Source organism: Pan paniscus, chromosome 15 (assembly GCF_029289425.2).
Source record: "Pan paniscus chromosome 15, NHGRI_mPanPan1-v2.0_pri, whole genome shotgun sequence".
NCBI lineage: Eukaryota > Metazoa > Chordata > Mammalia > Primates > Hominidae > Pan > Pan paniscus.
Genome location: NC_073264.2, coordinates 91,699,920 through 91,723,380, shown reverse-complemented (window position 1 = coordinate 91,723,380; position 23,461 = coordinate 91,699,920). Strand labels below are relative to the sequence as shown.

At 51.2% G+C, this 23,461-nt stretch overlaps 1 protein-coding gene across 7 annotated transcripts in view; it reads left to right on the top strand.

Moving 5' to 3' along the window:
* The window catches only part of TTC7B (tetratricopeptide repeat domain 7B), a 275,379-nt gene that overhangs the window by 233,969 nt on the left and 17,949 nt on the right, over positions 1 to 23,461 (top strand). For all 7 annotated transcript variants that reach the window (XM_055097944.2, XM_034938007.2, XM_034938006.3 and 4 more), the window contains one exon: positions 3,832 to 4,034. In XM_055097944.2, the coding sequence (XP_054953919.1) occupies positions 3,832 to 4,034 (203 nt within the window). The remainder of the gene's footprint in view (positions 1 to 3,831; positions 4,035 to 23,461) is intronic.

Here is a 23,461-nt window from a genome sequence, read left to right as displayed (position 1 = left end):
GCCTGTGCTCCTGACGGATGTGGCAGGAAAACGCTCAGCCTAGGGTTGATCCCTTGGCACGGCCTTGTCTTGATCCCTGCCACTCCTGTGTTGTCTGATGCCTGCCACTGCCCTGGGAGAGCTATGGGCCAGGCACAGGCCCCCCCACCTGACAGGTGGACAGGCCCAGAGAAGGTGATTGACTTGCCCAAGGCCACACACGAGGCGCAGGGCCAAGAACCAAGTCCTCCATGTTCTCATGACACTGTGGCTTGCAAATTGGAAACCCTAGTGTTCCCAGTGGCGCCTCGGAGGCAGAGAGAGGGGGGCAAACAAGAGGTAGCCACACTGCCCACTCTTAGGAGTCTTTTGTATCCCGGGGTAAGATCCCTTTGGAAGAAACAGCCTTCACTGGCGAAAATGGTTTGAAAATCACTGCAGGACATCGTGCCTTCAGTCTTTCCTTTTGAGCTGAAAACGGAGGGATTTGGGAGTAACCCTAGGCCTTGCATTTTGCTGTCACATCCATCAGGGTCACAGGCCTTATCAGAGCCATAGGTTTCCTCCAGCAACTTCCACAGCACTGAAAAGTGCCATGGGGGCTGGATTCTTTCCCTTACCGTCATGATCCTGACTTGGTTCCGTCTGTGTCTCCCATTTCCCCATCACGTGAAGGGAGCGAGAGCATCAGGCCTGAGGCTTAGGCAGGCTTGGCGACCAATGAGATACTTGGAATCACATTTGGTCTCATGGAGGACCCCTGGAGAGCAGGAATGACATGCACACAGTCTTATTGGCATTTACGGCTTTCTCCACGTTGATTCTTGTTCTGGACATGTTCATCCCTGCTCTCCCATGTCAGCCTTTGTTCATAATGCTCTAACTGGGAGAGGCTGGGCGGCCTCACCAGCCTATAGCATCTCCAGGACTGGGATCTTGGAAGTGAACTCACTCCCAGCTTGGCAGTGAGGCAGGAGCCAGGCGTGCAATGAGAGGGACGCTCTGTCCTGCTCCCCTGTGTTGCCACCGCACTCGAGAACCAAAACCTCAGTGGGCACACATTTGACTCTTTGGTGAGGGCGTTGAGGGAACTGTGTTACTGAAAGGCATCAGACAGCCCGATGGTGTCATTAGGAGGGTGTTTGTCTCCCAGAAGGGAGAGGTTTTGCCTGGTCCAAACTAAAGGGCAGAGAAATGTCTTCTTTGTCCCTATAGAGTCCCCTGTGAGTATAGAAGTTCAGGAGTTACCGTCTGAGTTGAGTCTCCTGAGACCAGGAGGCAGGCGTGGCTGGGCGGTCACCTTCAGGGCTCAGTGCATGGTGCTGGAATTGCCTGAGTTTCTGTGTCTGCAGGAGTCACCCAGTATGCCCCTCCACAAGCCCCTGGGCTCCGTCATCTCTGGCAAGGAGGGACTGGCAGGCACAAGTACAGACAGAAGGCACTGGGTGCATCTGGGCCAGGCGAGGCCCGCTTTTTCCAGAGCCTTCTCTTGGGGAGAGAAGGCCTGGGGAGTCAGTCGTTGGTACAAATATCATCACCAGGAATGTGAGGTGTTCGAGGGAGGGACCGGCCAGGCTGATTGAGGTCAAAGGTCAGCAGCATCGCCACTAACCACAGCCATGAGATACACACCAGCCATTTCCCCGCCCCCGGGCCTGAAGCTGGGAGCCAGAAAGATGGATCTGCCCCAGCGCCTGCCAGGGCTATCCCTGGCATACCCAAGACCTCACAAAAATACTTACAGGGACCCTGCTATCAGGAGCTGCAGAGGCTGGGCTTTCCTTTCAGCTGAGGCGGGTGGTCAGAGAGCTCCCTGGGATGGCGGGATCCATCTGGGCCCTGAAGGAGGCTGGAGTGACGGCTTTACAGGCACAGGCCACAGAACTGACACAAGTGTGGAGACAGGGACACCCACTGTGTGTGCAGAAGCAGCACTAGCAAGGCCAGAGCCCGGGGGTTCAGGGAGGCTGTAGGAAGCAGATAAGGGCAGTGCGCCAAGCTCCCAAGGCCTGCAGAGGAGTCGGATGTCACCCTGGGCCAGAAGAGATGCTGTTCTCTGTGGGGGCTGCAAGCACAGGCTCCCAGCCAGGTGGCTGGGGTTCTAATCCCAGCTCTGCCTCCAGTTTGCCCTGAGAACTTGGGCAGGGTGTTCACGCTTTCTGCACCTCAGTTTCCTCATTTAGACAATGGGGATAAAATAATAGTACCTACTGGATCACCATGCAGATAAAATGAGAACTGAGAAGGCCTCTAGGTACAAAGCACATGTTTAATAAGTGTTAGCTACTGCTGTTGTTAGTTACCTTTCATCCATTCAGCGATTCAGTGAGCTCTGACTATGTGCCAGGCACTGTTCTAGTCCCTGGGGACGCAGCAGGGAGCAGCACAGACACCATCCCTGCCCTCATGTTGCTTACAGCCCATATTCCGGTGGGTGCAGAAAATCAGAGCACAGGGCCTCGGCCTGGCTGCCTGTTGGGCAGGCGCGGAAGCCCCAGGCCCCAGGGAAGGAGGGCTTCGGAGCAGGTGGCTGCCGCCCCAGAGGTTAGCCTCAGGGTTAACCTGGCAGCAGCTGTGGAGGACAGGCTCATGGCCAGGGCAGGAGGCAGGGAGGGGAGTCTCTGCATAATTGAGGCAGTTTCCAAAGTGGGCTCCAGGGGATGACATGGTAAGGTGCACAAAGAAAATAGTAAAACTTTCTTTTTTTTTTCGTTGTTGTTGTTGTTTGGTGTTTTTTGTTTTGTTTTGTTTTTGAGACGGAGTTTCAGTCTGTCACCCAGGCTGGCATGATCTTGGCTCACTGCAACCTCCACCTCCCAGGTTCAAGTGATTCTCTTGCCTCAGCCTCCCTAGTAGTTGGGATTACAGGTGTGCAACACCACGCCCGGCTAATTTTTTGTATTTTTGGTAGAGACGGGGTTTCCCCATGTTGGCCAGGCTGGTTTCGAACTCCTGACCTCAAGCTATCCGCCCGCCTCGGCCTCCCAAAGTACTAGGATTACAGGCACAAGCCACCGCACCCTGCCTAAACTTTCTTTTTTTATTTTTGTTCTTTTAACATTTCTATTTTGTGTGCTGTTGTGGATCATATGACATGTAAGATATTAATTCATACAAACATACACATAACTGGGAGATAGGGGTGCAAACCTCTTTTACTGCAGGATACGCCAGTGGTCAAGACAAGAGTGCTGAGGAAGGGTCTGGCCTGCAGGTGGGAGAAGGGGTCCGTGAGCCCCGACAGGCCCTGCTGGCCCTGGAGAGGGGTGGGGGGTGATTCAGATGTCCCTGAAGCCTCAGGGCCAGAATGAACAAGGGCACAAGCAGACCAGAGGCACCCAGACCCTCAGAGGGCAACGGCTCTGCCCTCTGACCCACTCTCCTGATGCCAAGAAGTATGATGGGGCTGCAGGCTGCAGAGCCGTTGCCCTCTGAGGGTCTGGGTGCCTCTGGTCTGCTTGTGCCCTTGTTCATTCTGGCCCTTTTTCTATGGGGGTCAGAGCCAAGGGTTGGACCGGGCCAGCCTCTGTCCAGACACTGAGGAGCCCCGGGTGGGCCCTAAGGGTGGGTGCCCTCAGAGGTTGGGGCAGGGACTAGGCAGGCCTCACTGCTCCTTGCCTGGTGGTGACCTATGCCTGCCCTGCAAGGCCCACAACACGAGTGACTCCAGTCCCCGTATAGGAGCGGGCAGGAGGGACTGTCAGCGGCAGCTGTTTCCACTCGGAGCAGGGATCAGCTGGCTCCGCGCCCCGCCAGACTCCCGTGCAGGGAACACGAACATCAGAGTGGTGGCTGCTCACGGGGCCTCAGAGGGGCACCGGGAAAACATGTGCCATTGCTGTCTCCTCACAGCTGAAGTCTATATCGGCATCGGGAAGCCTGCAGAAGCCACAGCCTGTACCCAAGAAGCTGCCAACCTCTTCCCAATGTCCCACAACGTCCTCTACATGCGCGGCCAGATTGCTGAGCTCCGGGGAAGCATGGACGAGGCGCGGCGGTGGTATGAAGAGGCCTTAGCCATCAGCCCCACCCACGTGAAGAGCATGCAGCGACTGGTGAGTCCGCGAGCCCGGCGGCGGCCCCTACTCTGGCATGGGGACAGCCCTTGGAAGCGGCAGGTAGCACATGACCCTCCCACCCTCCTCTGCTTCCAAAGGCCCCATGCAGTTAGCTTGCCAGGCTGTCACATGGCCTGAAGCCAGAGGGCACCGTTTCTACCATAGTTTATGCAAATGGCACCCCCAGAGTTGGCTGTGCATAGCCTCAGCAGCCCTACCCGACATCCTGTTAGGTGCTGTGGTCTCCTGGCCAGCAGTCTAAGCCACCCTGTGGCTCTGGGTTTGATAAAGACATTCTTGTGGCCGTGGGGCATTGTCACTGTCATCTCAGCCTCTGCGCTGCTTGCAGTAGCCACCTTCGGGGGTTTCCACATCCCGGGGAGACTTCAGGATGACAGTCAGAACACTTTACAAACTGGGAGGCTCTCTTGCCTTAAGGGAGCCTGAGACTCCAGCATGTCTCTGAGGCCATTGGCTGGGAGGGAGCATCCTACCAGCGGGGGTGTCTGGCCGTGTTGCCCTGAGAGGTGGGAGGCAGATGAGTCACCCCAGTGTCTGCACCGCGCAGGGGTGTGGCGGCGCTCAATGAGTGCACATCCTTTGTCTACAGCCTGGGCCAAAAGCCTGGGGTTGCTCTGCTGCCCCCACCCCTTGCCATGGATCATTCTTGAGAGACCCTGGAGCTGGCCACCTGGCCGTGTCGGTTTCAGTTAGGTGGGGACACTGCTCGCTCAGGAGGGTTCTGTCCGTTATGAACGTATGTTAGTGCAGCTGCCTCACCAGTCCTCTGTCATCTTCCTGCGAGGGTCTGAATTGAAACTCACAAGTTACCAGGGTCTGAGGAGCTTGTGAAAAGCCGTGCCACGTTCCCTGGGCCTGCATGCTGGGCTTTGGTTCTGAATTGTTGTTTCATTTTTAGCAGTAGACATCGCTGATGTCATGAACCGCAGGAAAGAAGAGCCTTTTATTATAAAGCTCAGGGCCCTTCGTGTCCGCACCCGTGGAGGCTTAGCACCCATAACCAGATGGTGGTGTGTGATATGGAAGAGTGAGCACTGGACAGGGAGTCTGAGGACACAGTTCTGGTCCCAGCGACATCAGCTGCTTGCTCTTTAACCTCAGGAAAGGCTCTCAGCACCTCAGTGTCCTTTCTGCAAAATGAAGGCATTTGACTAGACAGGCTGTGTCTGTCCAAGACTAATAGGATGCGGTTTTGTAACTAATAAATAAAATGTTCCCCGAAGCATCCCAAAGCCTTCATTATCTTGCCATTTCTCATAGTAATGTTGCAAAATGTAGAAAGGGGCTGGGCACTAACTGCTGGTTTCCAGCAGAAGAATGCTGATGCACTGGGAATTAGGCCCCGTGGAAAGAGTGTCTGCTTACGAGTTACATCTGCACTCGAACTAAGCCCTGGTCCTGACTCCTGGGGAAGCTCGGACTTTCACTTAAACTTTAGGCGCCTTGTTGTGTTTAGGTGAATTGGGCTTCTACCCCAGTGGGATGTTGTGAGAAAGAATGAAATGATTTACATAATAATCTTAGCAGAGTTCCTGGCTCCTAGTAGGTGCTCATGAAATAGGAAACTGAAGACAGTCATTTTCAGTTTTAAAAAGAAATCAAACCTTACCATAATTACAGCTACTTAATTTTTTCCAACTTCCCTTTGTGAGTTTTCTGTGGCCCCCTACAGATTTATAAATAATTTTACATATTATCCAAATGTTAGTCTGTTTGATTAAAAATACTACATGGCTTTTAATTTTTTTCTCACTATTAGAAGAGGAATTTGTAAAGAGCTTGTCAGAGCTCTGTGCTTTTGCTGAAAGCATCTAGAAGAGGTACAATCCCCACCATGTCCCAGCCTTTTTATTAAAAAGAGGCTGCATGTTTCCATCTCGGGGACTATGAATTATTCAGGGAAGTATTTCTTGTTCATCCCCAAGGGGAACACATGAGACAAAAGATCAAATAGGAAAATCGCACCGGGAGAGTTTTCTGTTTCACCTTTGGAGCTTTTCAAGACACCTGAGATGCCTGACACATGCCAGGCGCTTTCCTTTCTGAAAGGAGCAAGCAGTTGACCCAGCACGAGGGAACTGCTGAGTGAAACTAGGGCCATGGTGAGCCCCGCCTGCTGGGTCCATCGGCAATGACTGAGCCTTACTAGGCTCAGAGACATGAGCTGCTTTGGAGATCTTGCCAGTAGAGAGGGGTCATCATAATAAACTATTAAAACCTCTCTCCGTGGATCCTGAGATATTGAAAAACCATCCAGATTGGAGGCAGGTTGAGAAGAGCGAGACTACAGATTTGAGGAGTTTAGAGTCTCGCAGTCAGAAACTTTGCCCAGTGACTGATCAGTGTGGCTCCCGAAGGTAGCTTGAGCACGCCTTCTTGGTGATTTTCTAAATGATGCACCTGGCCTGTGTTCTCCCCAGCCTGTCCCCAAGAGCCCAGCCCACAGCCAGGGGGAGCCCCATGCAGCCAAGGGCAGGTCCCCCTCCCACTGGTGCTGCAGGACCCTCTGGTGCCTGTGGAGGGGCAGCCCATGGACCCCACAGGCTCTTCAGCTCTGAGACATCACACTCCCTCTCTGTCCTCTTCCCTACAAGCTACACAGGGAAGCTGTGTTTCTGTGCCCTTCGATGGAGGAAGGGAGGAAGGGGTCTTCACGTATACCCTAGAGGCCCAGGAGGAGGCCCTGGAGCCAGGCTGGCCTGGGTTAGAATCACAGCTCTGGCCCCATTCGCTGTGGGGCCTTGGACAGGTTATTCACCCTCTTGGTGCCTCATTTTCCTCAGCTATATAAATGAGGATAACCGCGCCAATACAACATACAGACAGATTAAACCCAAGAACTGACATCTCTTGCTAAGTCACAAAAGGTTCTGTCTCTACCCTCACAGAAGGTGGATTGGTTTGCAAGCCCCTGTGTTAAGAGGAAGGTGTCAGCAGGGAGATGAGAGGCTGTCTTACCAGGTCAAGCCCCAGGGAGGAGGCAGGGCCCCGACCTGTGTGGCAGAGAGCGGCGGAAACAGAGCTGAGCGTTGACAGTTGCCTGGCACACAGGGAGAGTGGCGAGGGGGAGGCCAGGGAGGCCAGGGTCAGAAGGTCAAGACTAGAAGGAGTTTAAAGAACAGAGCCCTAGGGAGCATCAAAGAGCCAACTACGGAGGCTCCAAGGGAAGGAGCCAACTGGGAGACAGGTCGTGGGTCATGGGAGAGGGTAGAAAGTGTGCTTGCAGCAGCCCTGATGCTCAGAGAGGAAGGCAAGGAGCCAGGGGACAAGCAGTCAGTGGGGGCTGTTAGGGAGAAGGAAGCCTCATTGTCTGTGTCACAGGTGGTGGTCAGGTGGCTGATGTGACGGCAGAGAACAGTTATGCCAGGAGTTGTAAGTGGCAGCAGGTGCCAGATCAGCAGCTTGCAGGAGGGCTATGCCTTAAGCAGAAATGCAAACCTGTTAGTATTGTTAAAAAGCAAGAGTGATTTTAGTATTCATGAACAGTAAATCAGAGGTCAGACTTGACAAGAGAAATGTAAATTCAACCCCAGAGGAAACGGACGATCTTCTAATAGCTTTAGCCTTCATGTATGTGTCTAAATTCATGTGTAGTGAGAAGGGAGCAGAGAAATCATGTGTTTATTAGCAATAATGAGTTAGCACAAGACAAGGGAGGCAGAGATTGCTGAGGATGGGCAGGTATTAAGGGAGCAGCGTGCTAGAGGGATAAGGAGTTGCCAAGTAATGTTGTTGACAAGGGGAGGAATTCATAGACTGACCAGACTTTTTCCAGAAAATCTAAAGGCATATTTTTGTATTATTTTTGCATAAGTGTATAAATTTACATTTATTCGTGTGCTATGTTAAAAAGCCTTTAGCTCCCAGTATGCAAAATGAATTAAAGAAACATAGAGCAACTTTTTCCAAAGCAGTTATTCCATGTTCTGGGGTGGGGAGAGGAGAGAAGCATGGCTCATGGTGGACAGAGGAGCAGAGAACCAGCATCCCTGGACAGTCATTCCCAGGCCAAGGACAAAATCACCAGGACAGGGACAGGCTGTGCAAACACTGACATCTGGTTGCCCTCTGATAACGTCAGCCTGGGCTTTTGAGGGCAAGTGTGAGATTGGAAAGTAAGAAGGGAACAAGGGCTTTCAGGAGAGAGAACATGGAAGGGAGCCAAGAAGGTTGCGTGGAGGGGAGCTGATAAGGCCGGGATGGGAAGTATTGCTAGGGAACAAATGTGTGCTGGAGAATATTAGCAGGAGGCTCGGGTCCGCCTCCAGTCCCTTTGACAGGTTGAGAAAAGGTGTGAAGCAGAAGCAGATGGCGGGGGTCAGCCAGGGCTTGGCGGAGTGGACAGCAAGTGGAGTGAAGTGGGGTGAGGCCGCTTTGAAGAGGCCTGTGGGCCGAGAGGGACCGTGAGCCAGAGAGGGACCATGAGCCGGAAAGGGACCATGAGCCAGAGAGGGACCGTGAGCTGAGAGGGACCGTGAGCCGGAGAGGGACCGTGAGCTGAGAGGGACCGTGAGCCGGAGAGGGACCGTGAGCCGGAGAGGGACCGTGAGCTGAGAGGGACCGTGAGCCGGAGAGGGCCTGTGAGCCGGAGAGGGACCGTGAGCCGGAGAGGGACCATGCACTGAGAACCATGGAAAGAGCATCGGGACAGCAGTGAGATGGAGCCCCCACCCTGCAGTGGGGAAGGAGGAGAACTGCTGCGTCCACCTGCAGGATGAGCATTCCCCAAGGCTAGGACGGAGGCCATTATATTTCACAGCCAATGCTGAGAAGTGACGAAATCTAGATTAAAAGCATGAAGGGGCCATCCCCTTAAACGAAGTTTCCAAGGCAAGGCTGAGGGCCTGGAAAGGGACAGAAAGCCATCAGCCCTTTGTGAGAAGATGGCAGAGGGGCTGTGTTTCATGCACTGCCCCCCAACCCCCGCCCCAAGGAAGTAGTGATGAAAGACCACTGGTGAAGCTCACCAAGGAGAAGGGGAAAGTGATGGGGAGGAGAGACGGGCGGTGGCTAGGGGTTGGGCTGAGGCAGTTGGCCCAAAGAGTACGCTGGGGGCCATGTGCCTCATCTGGAGGGGTCTTAGGGGTGGTGGGTTGGGAGTGGAGTGGAGCATGAGAAGCATTTGGCAGGGAGCTTGGATCAGGAGCGCTGCTTGGTGGAAAAACACATTTTTCAGGTTACCATAAGGGGTCAATCTAATAATAGAATAAGCTTTTTGTTCCGGGCATGGTGGGCCCAAAAGTGCTCGTTTGTCTTCTGTGGACGGATTGTGAGACAAGAAAACCTCTTAGTTCAATCAAGATGGCTGCAGGCTAAAGGTTTCATACACAGGCTGTCTTTGAGGAGTTCCTCTATGATCTTCTGTTCTCTGAAACATCAGAAATCTGGAATAACATCAAATATAAAAACTTGAGGAGTGGCGCTGCCGTTCTATTTCAAGGGACTACATTAGTAGCAGAAGACTTGCAGAGAGAGATTGGCCGAGCTGTTTGAAAAATGCATTTTCTTATGAAATACCCGAAGGTGCGGCAGATTGATGGTAGGTTTGGGAGACGGCCCCACGATGTGAGGTGCAGTGGATATGTCTTATGGATTATGACTACATTTTCAGTTGTTTTAACAGCTCCAAAGGCTGACTAACGACACTGCTGACTAACGACACCACTCTGAGAAGGTGGCTCTTCTGAAGTTCAAAGAGGGGCCTGAAGTCGGAGCTTTCTTTAAACTGTCTTCCAGTTTACATGCTTGTTTGCTGTGTGAAAACATCTCATCCCATTATGCGTGATGAGCTGGAAGTATGGCAGAGAGGGCTGGAATTGAGGGAAAAAGGTGAGCTTCGGCTTGCCTGGCATTGCTAAATTATAAAACACTGGTGTTTTTCTCTCTCTCTCGTCTCTTAAATTGTCCATCTGTTCATTGAGATTTGGGAAAAATTGCTGTCTCCTATTTTCTTAGTTGGCACCATGTTTTCCAGTTTGTGTCCCTGTGGGAGGAGAGATTCAGCATGAAGATGATGAACTTCCCAGGGGGCTCCTCCAGAAACTGGCACTCGGTGTCTGTGTGTCTGTCCAGTTTATCCATCAGCCTAGTGAGGGCTACCCAGGATCCAGACAGGCAGGACAGGCTCACGCATTGGCACATCTGCAGTTTTCCCTTGGAGAAACGTCTTCAAAAGACATCTTTTGATCCCTTCTGTTCCTCTGGATAAGGCCCAGGCACAATTAAGCTGATGAAATAGACTTGAAATACCCTTCCCCCTTTCAAATGGCCATCTTTAGACGTGGATCTCTTTCATCCGAAGTATCAGTTTTCTTTCCATACATAGAAAGAATGACTGGCAGGAAACAAAACTTCATGATAGTCCAGTGAGAAGGCCTTTTCATCTGTTAATTGTATTTTGCTTTCTTTCATAATTAAAAAATGTTTTCCAAATTGAGGAGAATAACTTTTTTTTCCTCTAGAGCAAGGCTTATGAAGTATTTAGTGCCCAGCCTTCCAATGCGTCCATGTGCTTGTTGAGAGGACCCTGAAAAGTGCACAGGCCCTCATTTCTCTCTTGCCTTTACTCGCTATAACTGCAGTTCCAACTCACAGTGCCGAGGACAAAGTAGTGCCTCCTACTGGATGCCCCCTACTGGACACTTCATCTTCGATCTTTGCTCTGTCTTCTGTCTGGTGACACACACTCTTCGATAGCTGCTTGATAGTTTTAGCTTCTTCGATAGCTGTGTGAAGCCCTTTCAACAATTATTGATACTTGGCTTAAGGATTACCTTTCTCTACAAAGAACTTTGAAGCCTCATATGTCGTGTCTGCTGCGTGTGCTCTCCTAGTACACAGTGAGAGAGGACTTTCTTGTTTACTGATGGGGACCCTGCTGTTTGTCATCTGCCCCAGGTCACCTGTAAGTTAGGAGCAGAAGCAGAACAAGAAAGTCATGAAATCGTATGTTGGTGTGGTCCCTTAGGAACCCAGAGCTTCAGTGACAGGCGGTGGAAAGATCAGGAGCACGGTGCTGGCGCCAGCTGCCTGGGTTCCAGTCCCGGCTGTGTCGCTTACTAACTGCGTACCCCGAGATAAGTCCCTTCATCTCTCCGTGCTTCCATTTTTCTCGACAGTGAAATGGGAGTAATAACAGTGCCCGGTGGTGTTGCTGTGCGGGTTAAATGAGTTAGCAGGGTGCCTCACACTCCGCAAATATCAGCTCTGAGTGTCGCTGTCATTCTCTGTAATCCAGGTCGCGCCTGGGCTGGGAGATCCTTTGCGTCTGTTTGACAGTGAGTGAGTCATCTCCTGGCCCCATGGAGCTTCCCTTTCTGCACCAGCGTGACTGACTTTCACTGGTTGGAGGAGCCGAAATGAGAATATATCTCGGTGCGTGGTCGGCCGCGAGCACGATGCTTCGCTTTTGAGTGTGACTTGCTGCCTGTTTCTGCAGAGCCAGGGCCCTGGTTTTGAGGTGGAAAAGGGTGGGAGAGTGCCTTGGTGGAGGCCCCTGGGGTGATTTGCTCCCAGGCGGAGATAGAAAGTGTTGGATTTTCAGCAGCGGTCATCAGAACCAGCTGTTTCTCTCCAGCCAGGGCTCCTGCCTTGGTGCAGAGGCTTTGAGTGTTTGCTGGCTTGGCCTTGGCACAGCCTTTGCTGACCAAATGAGTGCAGGAAATGACTTCGAGGCAGGATTGGATGATGCAGCCATGTGATTTGACATGAGATCACGAGGCTTGGTCAGGCTGATTAATGGAACACTCCAGCACAGTGGGATGTCAGTGTATTACAAGCCAGACCTCAGGGAGGCCCTGCTAGGCTGTAAGTGGGGGGCTCTCACTCAGTGTGCTGGGTACAGCCGGGTCCCCAGGCTGATCTGCAGTGTTGACTCCGGGCCTGAACATGGGAAAAGGCTGGAGGAGAGCCTGTGCTTGAGGGCCCTTGGTGGAGGGAGTCACCACCACCCCCAAGTTCATACACTCAGCCCTGTTGTCCCCAAGCATACTCGTCCTTGTCAGACTCTGTATCCCATTTGGGAGGCATGGGCGTCACTATCCTTCGACAGAGACTACTGTGGAACAGTGCCCTGCTGGAGCCTGCAGAGTCTCCCCTGGCCACATGTGTGTCCCTGGCTGCTTGCTCTCTGTCCACATGGGCAATCACAGCTGAGAGAGGCTCAGGGGGCAGGCACCTGCCTGAGGGCTGTTATGTCCCTGTGTAGGCATGTCCAGGCGCAGGCGTGTCCAGGTGCAGGCATGTCTAGGCTCAGGTGTCTGTTGGCTTCACAGGACTCCAAGGCCTGGTCCTTCTGTTCTCTCAGTTCACTCAGACAAGATCCCCCTCTGAGAAACAGACTCACACTAATCACGCTCTTGACAGACTGAGTTCCCAACCAGAAACCAAAATGATGATTTATAAGGATTTGCACTTTTCCTGGGCCAGACCCCCTGTGCTCTCTTGCCCTCCTCCACAGAGGAGCTTGCCCTCTAGGCTAGACATCAGGCCCCTCCTCCCTCAGGTCAGATGAATTCTCAACTAGTGGGGTTTCTATTAGTCACTCCCCAGTCGTCTGTTGGGACACACTCTCATCCCTGGATGGTGACTTGGGACACATCCTCAGCCCTGCATATGGCGGTTCCCTCTGTAGGTTGTGATCACAGTGTCTGTGCAAGGCAGGATCTTCCTCCCATCCTGGTCCAGGGAGAGGGAGTTTCTTCTGTTGCCTCCACCCTTACCCCAAACCTAGATGAAAGCAGCCTCCCCTGCTTTCCACAGCACCGAGGCCTTTTCATGGCTTTCACCACTGCCTTAAGGAGGGCGGGCTCCTCTGGGGAGGAGATATGGAGACCACGCGGGTCTCACTGGGTTTGCAGTGCCTGCCACCTTGTCTTTGAGGCTGCAGGTGATAGCGATGGCAATAACCAATTAAAGATGGGCCTGTCAAATCCCATCAGAGGGGCAAACCCAGTGGAGAGGATTGAGTGGGGGGGAGGTACTGGTGGAACAGGTGTGAGGTGAGAATCAGGTAATTGAAAGTTTTCTTATGATGTAAGCTATTTCCTCACATCCTTTTGAAACTGCACTTTTTTAGCTTATAATATTTTCTCCTTTTTGAGCATCTGTGTCCTCCTTGGAGTAAAAGGAATGTCCCTGGGAATAAGAACCTCTGCCGTCCATCCACATGATTCCTGTTTGGTTACTTGCCCACCTCTCCCCAGCAACCCTCCTGCTCAAAACAACATCATTTGGCACAGGGATAGTCTCTGCAGACATTTTCTGCTTGGTGCTTGGATTTCTCCTACCACTGCAGCATTTTTCTCAGTGCTGGCCAGGGAGGCATGGCACCAGGCCACCCTGTCCTCACCGAGGACAGACCCAGAAGCTTCATGGGCCCAGGGCAGGCTCTGAAATGCAAGCATGCGGTGCCTTTTGTCACTAGGCATTCCTTTGCTTCAGCTTAAGGAAAAAATGAATGCTGTGTTTATTTCTGTTTTCTGTCTTGGAGTCTTAGATGACTAATTACGGGCAGTACAGTTCAGTCTGTCATTAGTAATTATGATCTAAAATCATTTAAAATCTGACATACTCTAGCCGAACCATTTATTCTTGGAAATTCTGCCCCGTTATTTCAGTGTGATTTGATATTGAGGTTCCACCTCCTTCCTGCTTTGCTCCCTAGCTTGGATCAGGCCTTTGGTTTTCACTTCTGTGGATTGTTCTGTGTTCTCAGATACTGGTCCCGATTCCCGCTCCTTACTTCCCACCTCCCTGGATTTTAGCCCTGCTGCTGCCTTTCGTTCCTCAGCCACCCCCATCCCCCACACCGCCTGCCTCTGAACTCAGCCAGAGGGGATGGCTGTCACTCAGAATGTGGCATTTGTGCCAACTGGGCCTGCTGCTTCCAAGTCATCTTGGGCCTGAATTGCTTTCCCACCATTTGGTGCTGGTCCCAGAGACTCCCCATTGAGGGCTCGGGGGCTCTCTTTGGGCCGTGTCAACCCCACGTGTGATCTGGACCTTCAGACCGAGTTTAAATCACTGAGCCCAAAGGTCTAGGGAGAATATCCTGTAAGAAGTCTCTCCCAGCATCGAGGCTGAGGCCCTAAAACGAACCGGTTGCAGATGGAAACCTTTGGACCTGACACTCACCAGAGAGTTAGAGGCACTGCAGACTGAGAATCCCATTGAAATGCCCTAATCTAATCACCCCCTTTTACAGATGGGGAAGCGGAGGCCAGACAGGGGAAGGGACTCACCAAGGGTCCAGAGCAGTGAGTGGCCAACCCACCAGGAATCCTGACTCCATCGCTTTTGAAGGTTTCATGTCCACTCTTCCTATCTGTAAAATGGGAGACTAGCACCTGCCTTCTTGAGATGGGGGTGGGGATGGAGGTAAAAGAGATCAGCTCTCTGAACTCCTCCAGGGCTAACGCTGCCCTAGAGAACTTTGTCTCCACTCTGATGGACGGGGGGAGTTTCTCATTGTTCTCCGAGGCTCAGACAGCCCCAGCTCTAGGTCTCGTGGTCATGCAGCATCCACTGAGCTTGGCGCCTTTCTCTTTTGCTCTCCACTAGAAAGAAGTCTTTGTGTCTCTTCTTGCCCCTTACCCGCCTAGATGTGTCTCTCCCTGCTGTGTGGCATGCCTGCACTCACAGCTGCCCTGAGCTCAGGACGTACCTGAGTTGCCAGCCTCAGCGTCGATAGACGAGCTCATTTGGATACAGAGAAGTTTCCAGGTTAGCCTTTGGCACTCATGTTGCCAAGGTGGGGTTGCTTAGGAGGAAGGAAGACAGATCTACCAAGAATCACCAAGTCTAAAACCCTCAGGCTCTTGCAGGGTGCTGACCTGGAGCCAAGGCAGGCCTCTCTCCCCTGCACACATCCACGGATGCCTGCTCTGGGCCCTGGCCCTGGAGACCACCCCTCCCTGCCCCTGCCTTCCCCTTTCAAATTGATGAGTGCAGCTGACCAAGGAATGAGAGTGCAATTGTGTGAGGCTCCAACCAGAGCGTTTGGTGCAAGCCCAGTCTGGGGTCACGAGGTGGCCTTCCCTGTTACCTGGCTCCCGGAGGCCTCAGCAATCACCTGGGGAAAGGAGAGAATGGAACAAACCAACCAAGGTCTGAGGGCCTCAATGTCCAGAACACTCCAAGTCACTGAGAGCTTTGGAAAAGCCCTTAGAGAACTCCTTAGCTAAAGGGGAGCCTCTGCCAGGGTTCCTGGGCTCTAGACCACTTTGCCCCAGTAGGAAATTCCCCACCCCATGGGCCTTGCCTGCTTTACTGCCCACCACGTTCACTGATGAACGACACGTGATCTCTCCCTTCCCTCCTCCAGTTGGCTTCCTCCCTTTTCTCATCTGTGTGGTATTTATATAACAACTGTCTCTTAAAATACCTTTCCAGGTGTTAGTGTTTTCATTCTTTTTTTTCTTTTTTTGAGTCTTTCAGAACATCAACTAGTCAGTCACCCCAAGGGCTTGTGAAGGAGGAGGGTACAGGCACAGACACACCTTGTCTTATTGCCCTTCGTCTTATTGCACTTTGCAGATACTCATTTTTTACTAATTGAAGATTTGTGGCAACCTTGCATTGAGCAAATCTATCAGTGCCTTCTTTTTTTTTTTTTTTGGAGATGGAGTTTCACTTTTGTTCCCCATGCTGGAGTACAGTGGTGCGATCTTGGCTCACTGCAACCTCCGCCTCCCGGGTTCAAGCGATTCTCCTGCCTCAGCCTCCCAAGTAGCTGGGCACCTGCCACCATGCCCAGCTAGTTTTTGTATTTTTAGTAGAGACAGGGTTTCCACATATTGGCCAGGCTGGTCTCAAACTCCTGAGCTCAGGTGATCTGCTCACCTCAGCCTCCCAAAGTGCTGGGATTACAGGCATGAGCCACCGTGCCTGGTCTATCAGTGCCATTTTTCCAACAGCACATGCTCACTGTGTGTCTCTGTGTCACACTTTGGAAATTCTCACAATATTTTAAAATTCTTTTATTATTATTACATCTGTTGTGATCTTTGATATTACTATTGTAATTGTTTGGGGGCACCATGAACCACACCCATATAAGACAGCAAACTTAATAAATGTGGTCCTGACTGCTACACTGACCAGCTGTTCCGCCATCTTTTTCCCTCTCCTTGGACCTCCCTATTCCCTGAGACACAGTAATATTGAAATGAGGACCATTAATAACCTTACAATGGCCTGTGAGTGTTCAAGTGAAAGGAAGAGTGGCATGTTTCTTACTTTAAATCAAAAGCTAGAAAGGATTGGCCGGGCGCGGTGGCTCATGCCTGTAATCCCAGCACATTGGGAGGCTGAGGCGGGCAGATCACGGGGTCAGGAGATCGAGACCATCCTGGCCAACACAGTGAAACCCCATCTCTACTAAAAATACAAAAATTAGCCGGGCATGGTGGCGCATGCCTGTAATCCCAGCTACTCGGGAGGCAGAGGCAGGAGAATCCCTTGAACCAGGGAGTTGGAGGTTGCAGTGAGCTGAGATCACGCCACAGCACTCTAGCCTGGCGACAGAGCAAGACTCCGTCTCAAAAAAAAAAAAAAAGCTAGAAAGGATTAGGCTTAGTGAGGAAGGCATGTCAAAAGCTGAGACAGGCCAGAAGTTAGGCCTCTTGCACCAGTTAGCCAAGTTGCGAATACAAAGGAAAAGTTGTTCAAGGAAATTAAAAGTGCTATTCCAGTGAATACTCCAATGATAAGAAAGCGAAACAGCCTTATTGCTGATAGGGAGAAAGTTTGAGTGGTCTGGATAGAAGATCAGACCAGCCACAATATTCCCTTAAGCCAAAGCCTAATCCAGAGCAAGTTCCCAGCTCTCTTCAGTTCTCTGAAGGCTGAGAGAGGTGAGGAATCTGCAGAAGAAAAGTTGGAAGCTAGCAGAGGTTAGTTCATGAGGTTTAAGAAGCTGTCTCATAACATAAAAGTGCAAAGTGAAGCAACAAGTGCAGACAGAGAAGCTGCAGCAAGTTATCCAGAAGATCCAGCTAAGAAGGTGGCTATAGTCAACAGCAGATTTTTATTTTTATTTATTTATTTTTTGAGGTCTCACTCTGCCTCCCAAGCTGGAGTGCAGCAGCGCAGTCATAGCTCAGTGCAGCCTTGAACTCCCGGGCTCAAGTGATTCTCCTGCCTCAGCCTCCCAAGTAGCTAGGGCTATAGGCACGTATCACCACAACCCGCTAATTTTTTAAGTTTTTTGTGCAGATAGGGATCTCACTATGTTTCCCATGCTGGTCTCAAATTCCTGGCCTCAAGCAATCCTCCCAACTCTGCCTCTCAAAAGTGTTGAAATTACAGGCCTGAACCATTGTGCCCAGCCCAGCAGTTTTTTAATGTAGATGAAACAGCCTCCTATTGGAAAAAGATGCCATCTAGGACTTTCATAGCTACAGAGGAGAAGTCAGTGCCTGGCTACAAAGCTTCAACGGATATGCTGGTTCTTTTGTTAGGGGCTGATGCAATTGGTGACTTTGAGTTGAAGCCAGTGTTCATTCACCGTTTTGAAAATCCTAGGGCCCTTAAGAATTATGCGAAATTGACTCTGCCTGTGCTCTGTAAATGGAACAACAAAGCCTGGATGATGGCACACCTGTTTAAAGCATGGTTCAATGACTATTTTATGCCCACTGTTGACACTTATTCAGAGAAAAAGATTCCTCTCAAAATATTATTGTTCAGTGACAATGTACTTGGTTACCCAAGAGCTCTGCTGGAGCTGTACAAGGAGATGACTGTTATCTTCATGCCTGCTAACACAGCATCCACTTTACAGCCCATGGATCAAGGAGCAATTTAGACATAGATAGTGATTCCTCTGATGGATCTGGGCAAAGTAAACTGAAAACCTTCTAGAAAGGATACAGCATTCTAGATGCCATTAAGATCATCCATGATTCGTGGGAGGAGGTCTAAATATCAACATTAACAGGAGTTTGGAAGAAATTGATTCTGACCCTCATGGATGACTTTGAGGGGGTCAAGACTTTGTTGGAGGAAACAACAGCAGACGTGGTGGGAATAGCAAGAGAGCAAGAATGGAGCCCGGAGATGTGACTGAATTACTGCAGTCTCATAAAACTTGAATGGATAAGGCATTGCTTCTTGTGGATGAGGCAACAAAGTGTTTTTGTGAGATGGAATCTACCCCTGGTGAAGACATTGTGAACATTGTTGAATTTAGAATATTATATCAGCTTGATTGATAATGCAGCAGCAGGGTTAGAGAGGATGGACTCCAACTTTGAAAGAAGTTCTGCTGTAGGTAAAATGCTATTAAGCAGAATCACATGCTACAGAGAGCTCTTTTGTCCAAGGAAGGGTCCATCAGTGAGTCTTATTGTACCCACTGTTGTCTTATTGTAGGAAACTGCCCCAGCGCCTCACCTTCCAGCATCCACCACCCTGATCAGTCAGCAGCCATCAACATGGAGGCCAGACCATCCACCAGCAAAAAGCGTACCACTTGCTGAGGGTCACATGATTGTTAACATTTTTTAGCAACAAGATGTTTTGTAATTAAGTTATGCACTTTTTTTAGGTATAATGGTATTACACACTTAATAGACATACTGTAGTGTAAACACACCTTTTAGATGCACTGGGACACCGAAAAGTTCCTGGGACTTGCTCGATTGCGACATTTGATTGATTACGGTGGCCTGGAGCTGCACCTGTGGTAGCTCCGAGACATGCCTGTGTCCTTCGAGCTTTACCTTTAAGCATCACGTTTACTCAGTCACCAGTTATTGATTCAGCATAGCAGCCTCCTAGGATTGTTGGAGGGATTAAATGGGATGATACATGTAAGATAATGTAGTTTGAGTCCAATACTGGACTAGGACCTGAGGATGTAAACATGACTCTATCCTAGTCCCTCCCCTCTGGTACCGAAAGGCTATAGGGAGAGACGTTAACATATACAAGTGAGGATAAGGGTTGTCAAGGAGACTCTGATAGACAGATGTGCAGGGTATGGTGCGGCAGGGGTTGGGGGAGGGAGGTGCGGGTCTGTGCTCGTGGTTTGTGGGCCAAGTGCTGGCAGCCGAGTAGAGGCGCAGACTCTCTCACAAGTGGGAAGACAGGTGGAGTTGACATAGGCAATAAGCCAGCTTTTGGAGGTGGCTTATGCATAGGACATTCGGGCAAGTCTGAGTGTGGAAAGGCTAGTGGATGATGGAATGGAGGTACCGTTCATTTTGTTAGGTGGGATATGGTTACATGGTTATATAAGGAAATGTCCTTATTTTTTAGAGATTCATCCTGAAGTATTTAGGGGTAAAATGTCACAGTGCCTGCAATTTACTTTAAAATACTAGCCTTTGCCTCCAACAGATGAAGCAGATACAGAAAAGATGAATGGTTGTTAAATGTAGGTGGTAGGTCTAGAGATGTCCATTATGTTAGCTGCTTTTCTGCAGGTTGGAACTTTTTCAAGATACAGTTTAAACAAGTGAGTGAATGTGATTAGGTCTGCATTTTAGAGAGATTGCACTGGAAGCTGTGGAGGATAGGTTAGGTGAAAAGTAAGAGACACTAAGGTCTGGACTTAGCTTATCATAACACGTTGACAGTCCAAGGTGGGAGTATTGAAAAGGGAGACTTCACAAGGGTTGGTGAGGGAACCAGAGGGTTTGAGGCTGACTCAGGCACATGGTTCAGGAGCCTGGTTGGGTAAGATGCCTTCACGAACATGAGGGGACACAGAGGGAGGGGAGGTACTGAACGAAGGGTGATGGCAAGTCTGGTTGGCTGTGTGGAGGTGGGCTGACCAGGCTTTTTCCTGGAAAGGTTGCCTCTTCCAGCCAGGGTAAGTCTGGAGGTTGGGGCATGGCCGGGCTGGGGCGATGGTTTTGGGGGCAGCAGCAGCTGGTACATGGTACCCGAAGCTATGGGAGGAGACAAGACTGCCTGAGATATAAATTCCAGAGAGCAGGAAAGAGAAAGGGCCTAGGACAGAACCCAAGGAGCACCCACGTCTGGGGAGCAGGAGGGAAATGAGGCTCCTGAGGACAAGTGGGTTCTGATGTTCGTACGTTTCTTCAGTCCACCTTGCTAATCCCAGCTATAGCAAGCATTTGGGGCTGGCTTTGCCAGACTTGCCAACCTTCCTGTTTCCACAGCCCCACTCTGCTCTCAGCTTAGGGCTGTAGCCAGCCCTGTTCCCTGCCATGGTTTATGTGATGTCCACCAAGCCACCGTGCACAGGAAGGGTCTCAGCAAAATCACTCTTGGATAAGTGTCAGGAGCAGAAGTGGCTTGAATTAGAAACGGCTTCCATAGGGAGGAGCTGGGGCCCTTGGGCAAGTCATGTCGATTCTCTGGGCCTCAGTTTTTCTTTCTGTATGTGGGGATGATGGTGTTCATCCCACCGGGCTGTGGGAAAATTAGATGTGATCACATGTGTGAGCCAGAGAGACTTCAGTGGCATCTAACAACAAATGCCGCACCTTGGTTCTCAGGAGAAATGTGAAGCGTCCCCTCTTTATGCCTGTTTGAAACCTGATTCTCTTGCCAGGTGTCCATCCCTCAGGGGACAGTGGGTGACCCCAAGCCCATAACAACAGTGACTGCTCCTGAAAGGAATCTTGGACATGCACACACACGTGCACACATGTACAGTATGCCTGGGGTCCACCCTTGCCAGTTCAGTCTTGATTAGATCCAGTTGAATGCTGGCCAGCGACCTTCTGAGTGAAGCAGAAGCTGCCGGCCCAGCCCCTCGGGGGAGCCAGTGAGATGTGATGCCGCGTCTTTCTTCATAAACAGAGGAGCGGAGCATGCCCACTGCAGGATCGGTGTCCCTGCAGGTTCTCTCTCATTCTCTACATCTGGGCACCCCGCACCACACAGATGCATGGGGCCAGAACCAAAGCGCAAATGAGCGATCCCTGCGGGGATCTCCCAGAACAAACTAGAAGCAAAATCTGCCTCTTCCTGAGGACAACATGCATTTTTCCAGGCCTTTCAAAGCAAGGCAGGTCAATTGAGTTATAATTGGCTCTCTAATTAGAACTCCCACAAGCTGTTAAATTCTTTACCTGCTGCCTGATATATTACACAAAGGTGACAAATCTGCTTCTGCCTTTGCAATGATCAAAGAAAGCCAGCTAGAATCTCACCTTCCTTGCCGCCAGCAGCCCCCACCAGCTACCCCTACTGCCACTCAGACGCCCACACACCCACCAGCAAGTATGACATGGACACAGCCCAGTTTACAAGGAAATTGGCTGTAGGGAAATCAAGCTCAGAAGGCTGTGTTGCTGAGCCACCGTTTGGAGCCTGAATGGGAGGAGACAGAGCCTTCTCATTTTTCTAGATGTGGGAAGTGTTCTGAGGATGTTTCAATGATGTTTTGAGCCTCTCCTCGTTCCATTGTTCTGTGATAGAAGAAAATGTATCTCCTTTCCCTTTCTGAATCCTCAACACTGAAAAGGATAGTATTTTTGTGTTGCTCCCCTCAACCATCAAGACGACAGTGTGCTTTGGATGATGGGATCAGTGTGTTTTGTGACATCCAGTGTCACCTGTGTCTTCTGTGTGGTCTCTGCTCTAGTGCCAGTGCCTCTTGCAGGTCCTGCTGGTTCACACTTGCATGCAGTGCAGCTGATGCCAGTATGTCCCTTCCTCTCACCTCTCCCTGGCTCCACCCACAATGACATCACCTCGGTAGCTTGGAATCGGCCGTGGTGGAAGTGTTTATACCATGGAAATTGGCAGGCGCCACAAATCAAGGCCTTTTTCTCTTTCAGAGAGGCAGTTTGCTGACACCACTGGACTCAGGTGGTTTGAACTGTGATGGGGGAAAGGCAGGCAAAGGAGACGGGAGCAGAGTCGGGAGAGCACCGGACATTGGCAGAGAAGAATGGTGCCAAATGGCCCTGACCCGGGGCTCCTGGGGCGCATGGCGCTTGCGGCACAGATCTGATGGAGGTTCTCTGCCATTCCAGAGGGACAGGGGCCAAGGGGAAAGGAACAAGCCCTGGAATTGCCCAGGATGGTGGCAGGAAGGGTAGCATGGTGGGGGAGCGCGCGTTGTGGAGCAAAAGAGCCCCTTGTTTGAATTATAGCTCTGCCATACACTGGCAGTTTGTAGGACCTTGGCCATGTGGCCGTGTGATTTAACCTCTGTAATACAGAAGTGAATTCCAACCTAGCAGCACTGTCATACAGGTTCAACACGGTTCTTAGCACCTGCCCAGCATATAGGATGTACCCGGCAGCTGTTAGTCTTCTGTGCCTTCCCTTCTCCCAAAACAGAGTGGCTGTGAGAATCGTGTGTGTCGTGAGAATCGTGTGTGTAGCACAGAGGCTCCCACCGCGAGTCCATGCAGGGTGGGCTTTAGGGCCTCGTAACAGATCTGCCTCTTCCTGTTCTCTAGAGAAGGAAAGGGCCTACTTTTCCACCTAGTGTCCCAATCTGAGAGCCAGGGGGTGCCCAGATGGGTTGCAGGGAGGCTGATCTCCTCAGCTCCTGAGAAGCCAGAGCTGCCCCGCCAGTGCCCTCTGGCTGTAAGCAGCCACCTCTGTGGCCCCCTGGGCACAGAACCACCGCTACATTCGCAAAGACTCCTGCGAGCACTGCAGAAGCAATATGTGCTGTTGCTTTTACTCTTCCAATTTCCTGGTCTCCCTCCAAGTCATTGTTTAGCCCCTGCCCCTGGACCCATTTTGTGAACCCCTGCAAGGGCTTCTGGCTTCTGAGGAGACTGGAGATGCTCCTTGTTAACTGACGCATACATGGCAGGTGGCCGGGTGGATCCTCCAAGCTCCGCGTTTGCCCAGCCTGGGTAAGCGGTCACATCACTGTGCCCTGCCCGTCACAGCTGACTGGAGGTTTTGAGGAAATGGCTCTATTCTTGATACTGAATTATTCCATATTGAAGTGGTAACTGATAAGAGCTCAGTTGTGTGAAGAAAGAAGGTGCCAGGCTGGGTCTCTGCCGTCACCCAAGCATCATTTCCGCGCCCCCATGCAGTTTCCAGGCGGCAGTTGCTCCCCTACAGTGTTCCCTGCCTGTCTGCTGTCACCTCTGCTCCAGCCCTGGGCCTGAGTTTGGGGCCAAGCCCTGGGGGCCCTGGGGAGAAAGTTTGTAAAAAACTCCAGGAGTGAAGGTCCCCATTTCTGGCAAGCCGCCCGTTTCTGTTTTCCTCGCTAACCAGTGTTTGTCGGCGCTAATGCACTAGAATCGCCCCGCAGTGTGAACAGAGGCCGGCAGGGCAGAGGAGCGCTGGCCAGGGAGACCCCGCCCTTTGGGGTTGTGAATTCTCTTGTTATTTGTGGAAAAAAATTTTCCAAGGCCTATCAGTTCCAGGCCTCCCTTCATCAGAAGGTGTCTTATCATTTATGTTTGTTCCTATTTAAAAATGGAAAAATAGTGAATGCCAAACCCTGG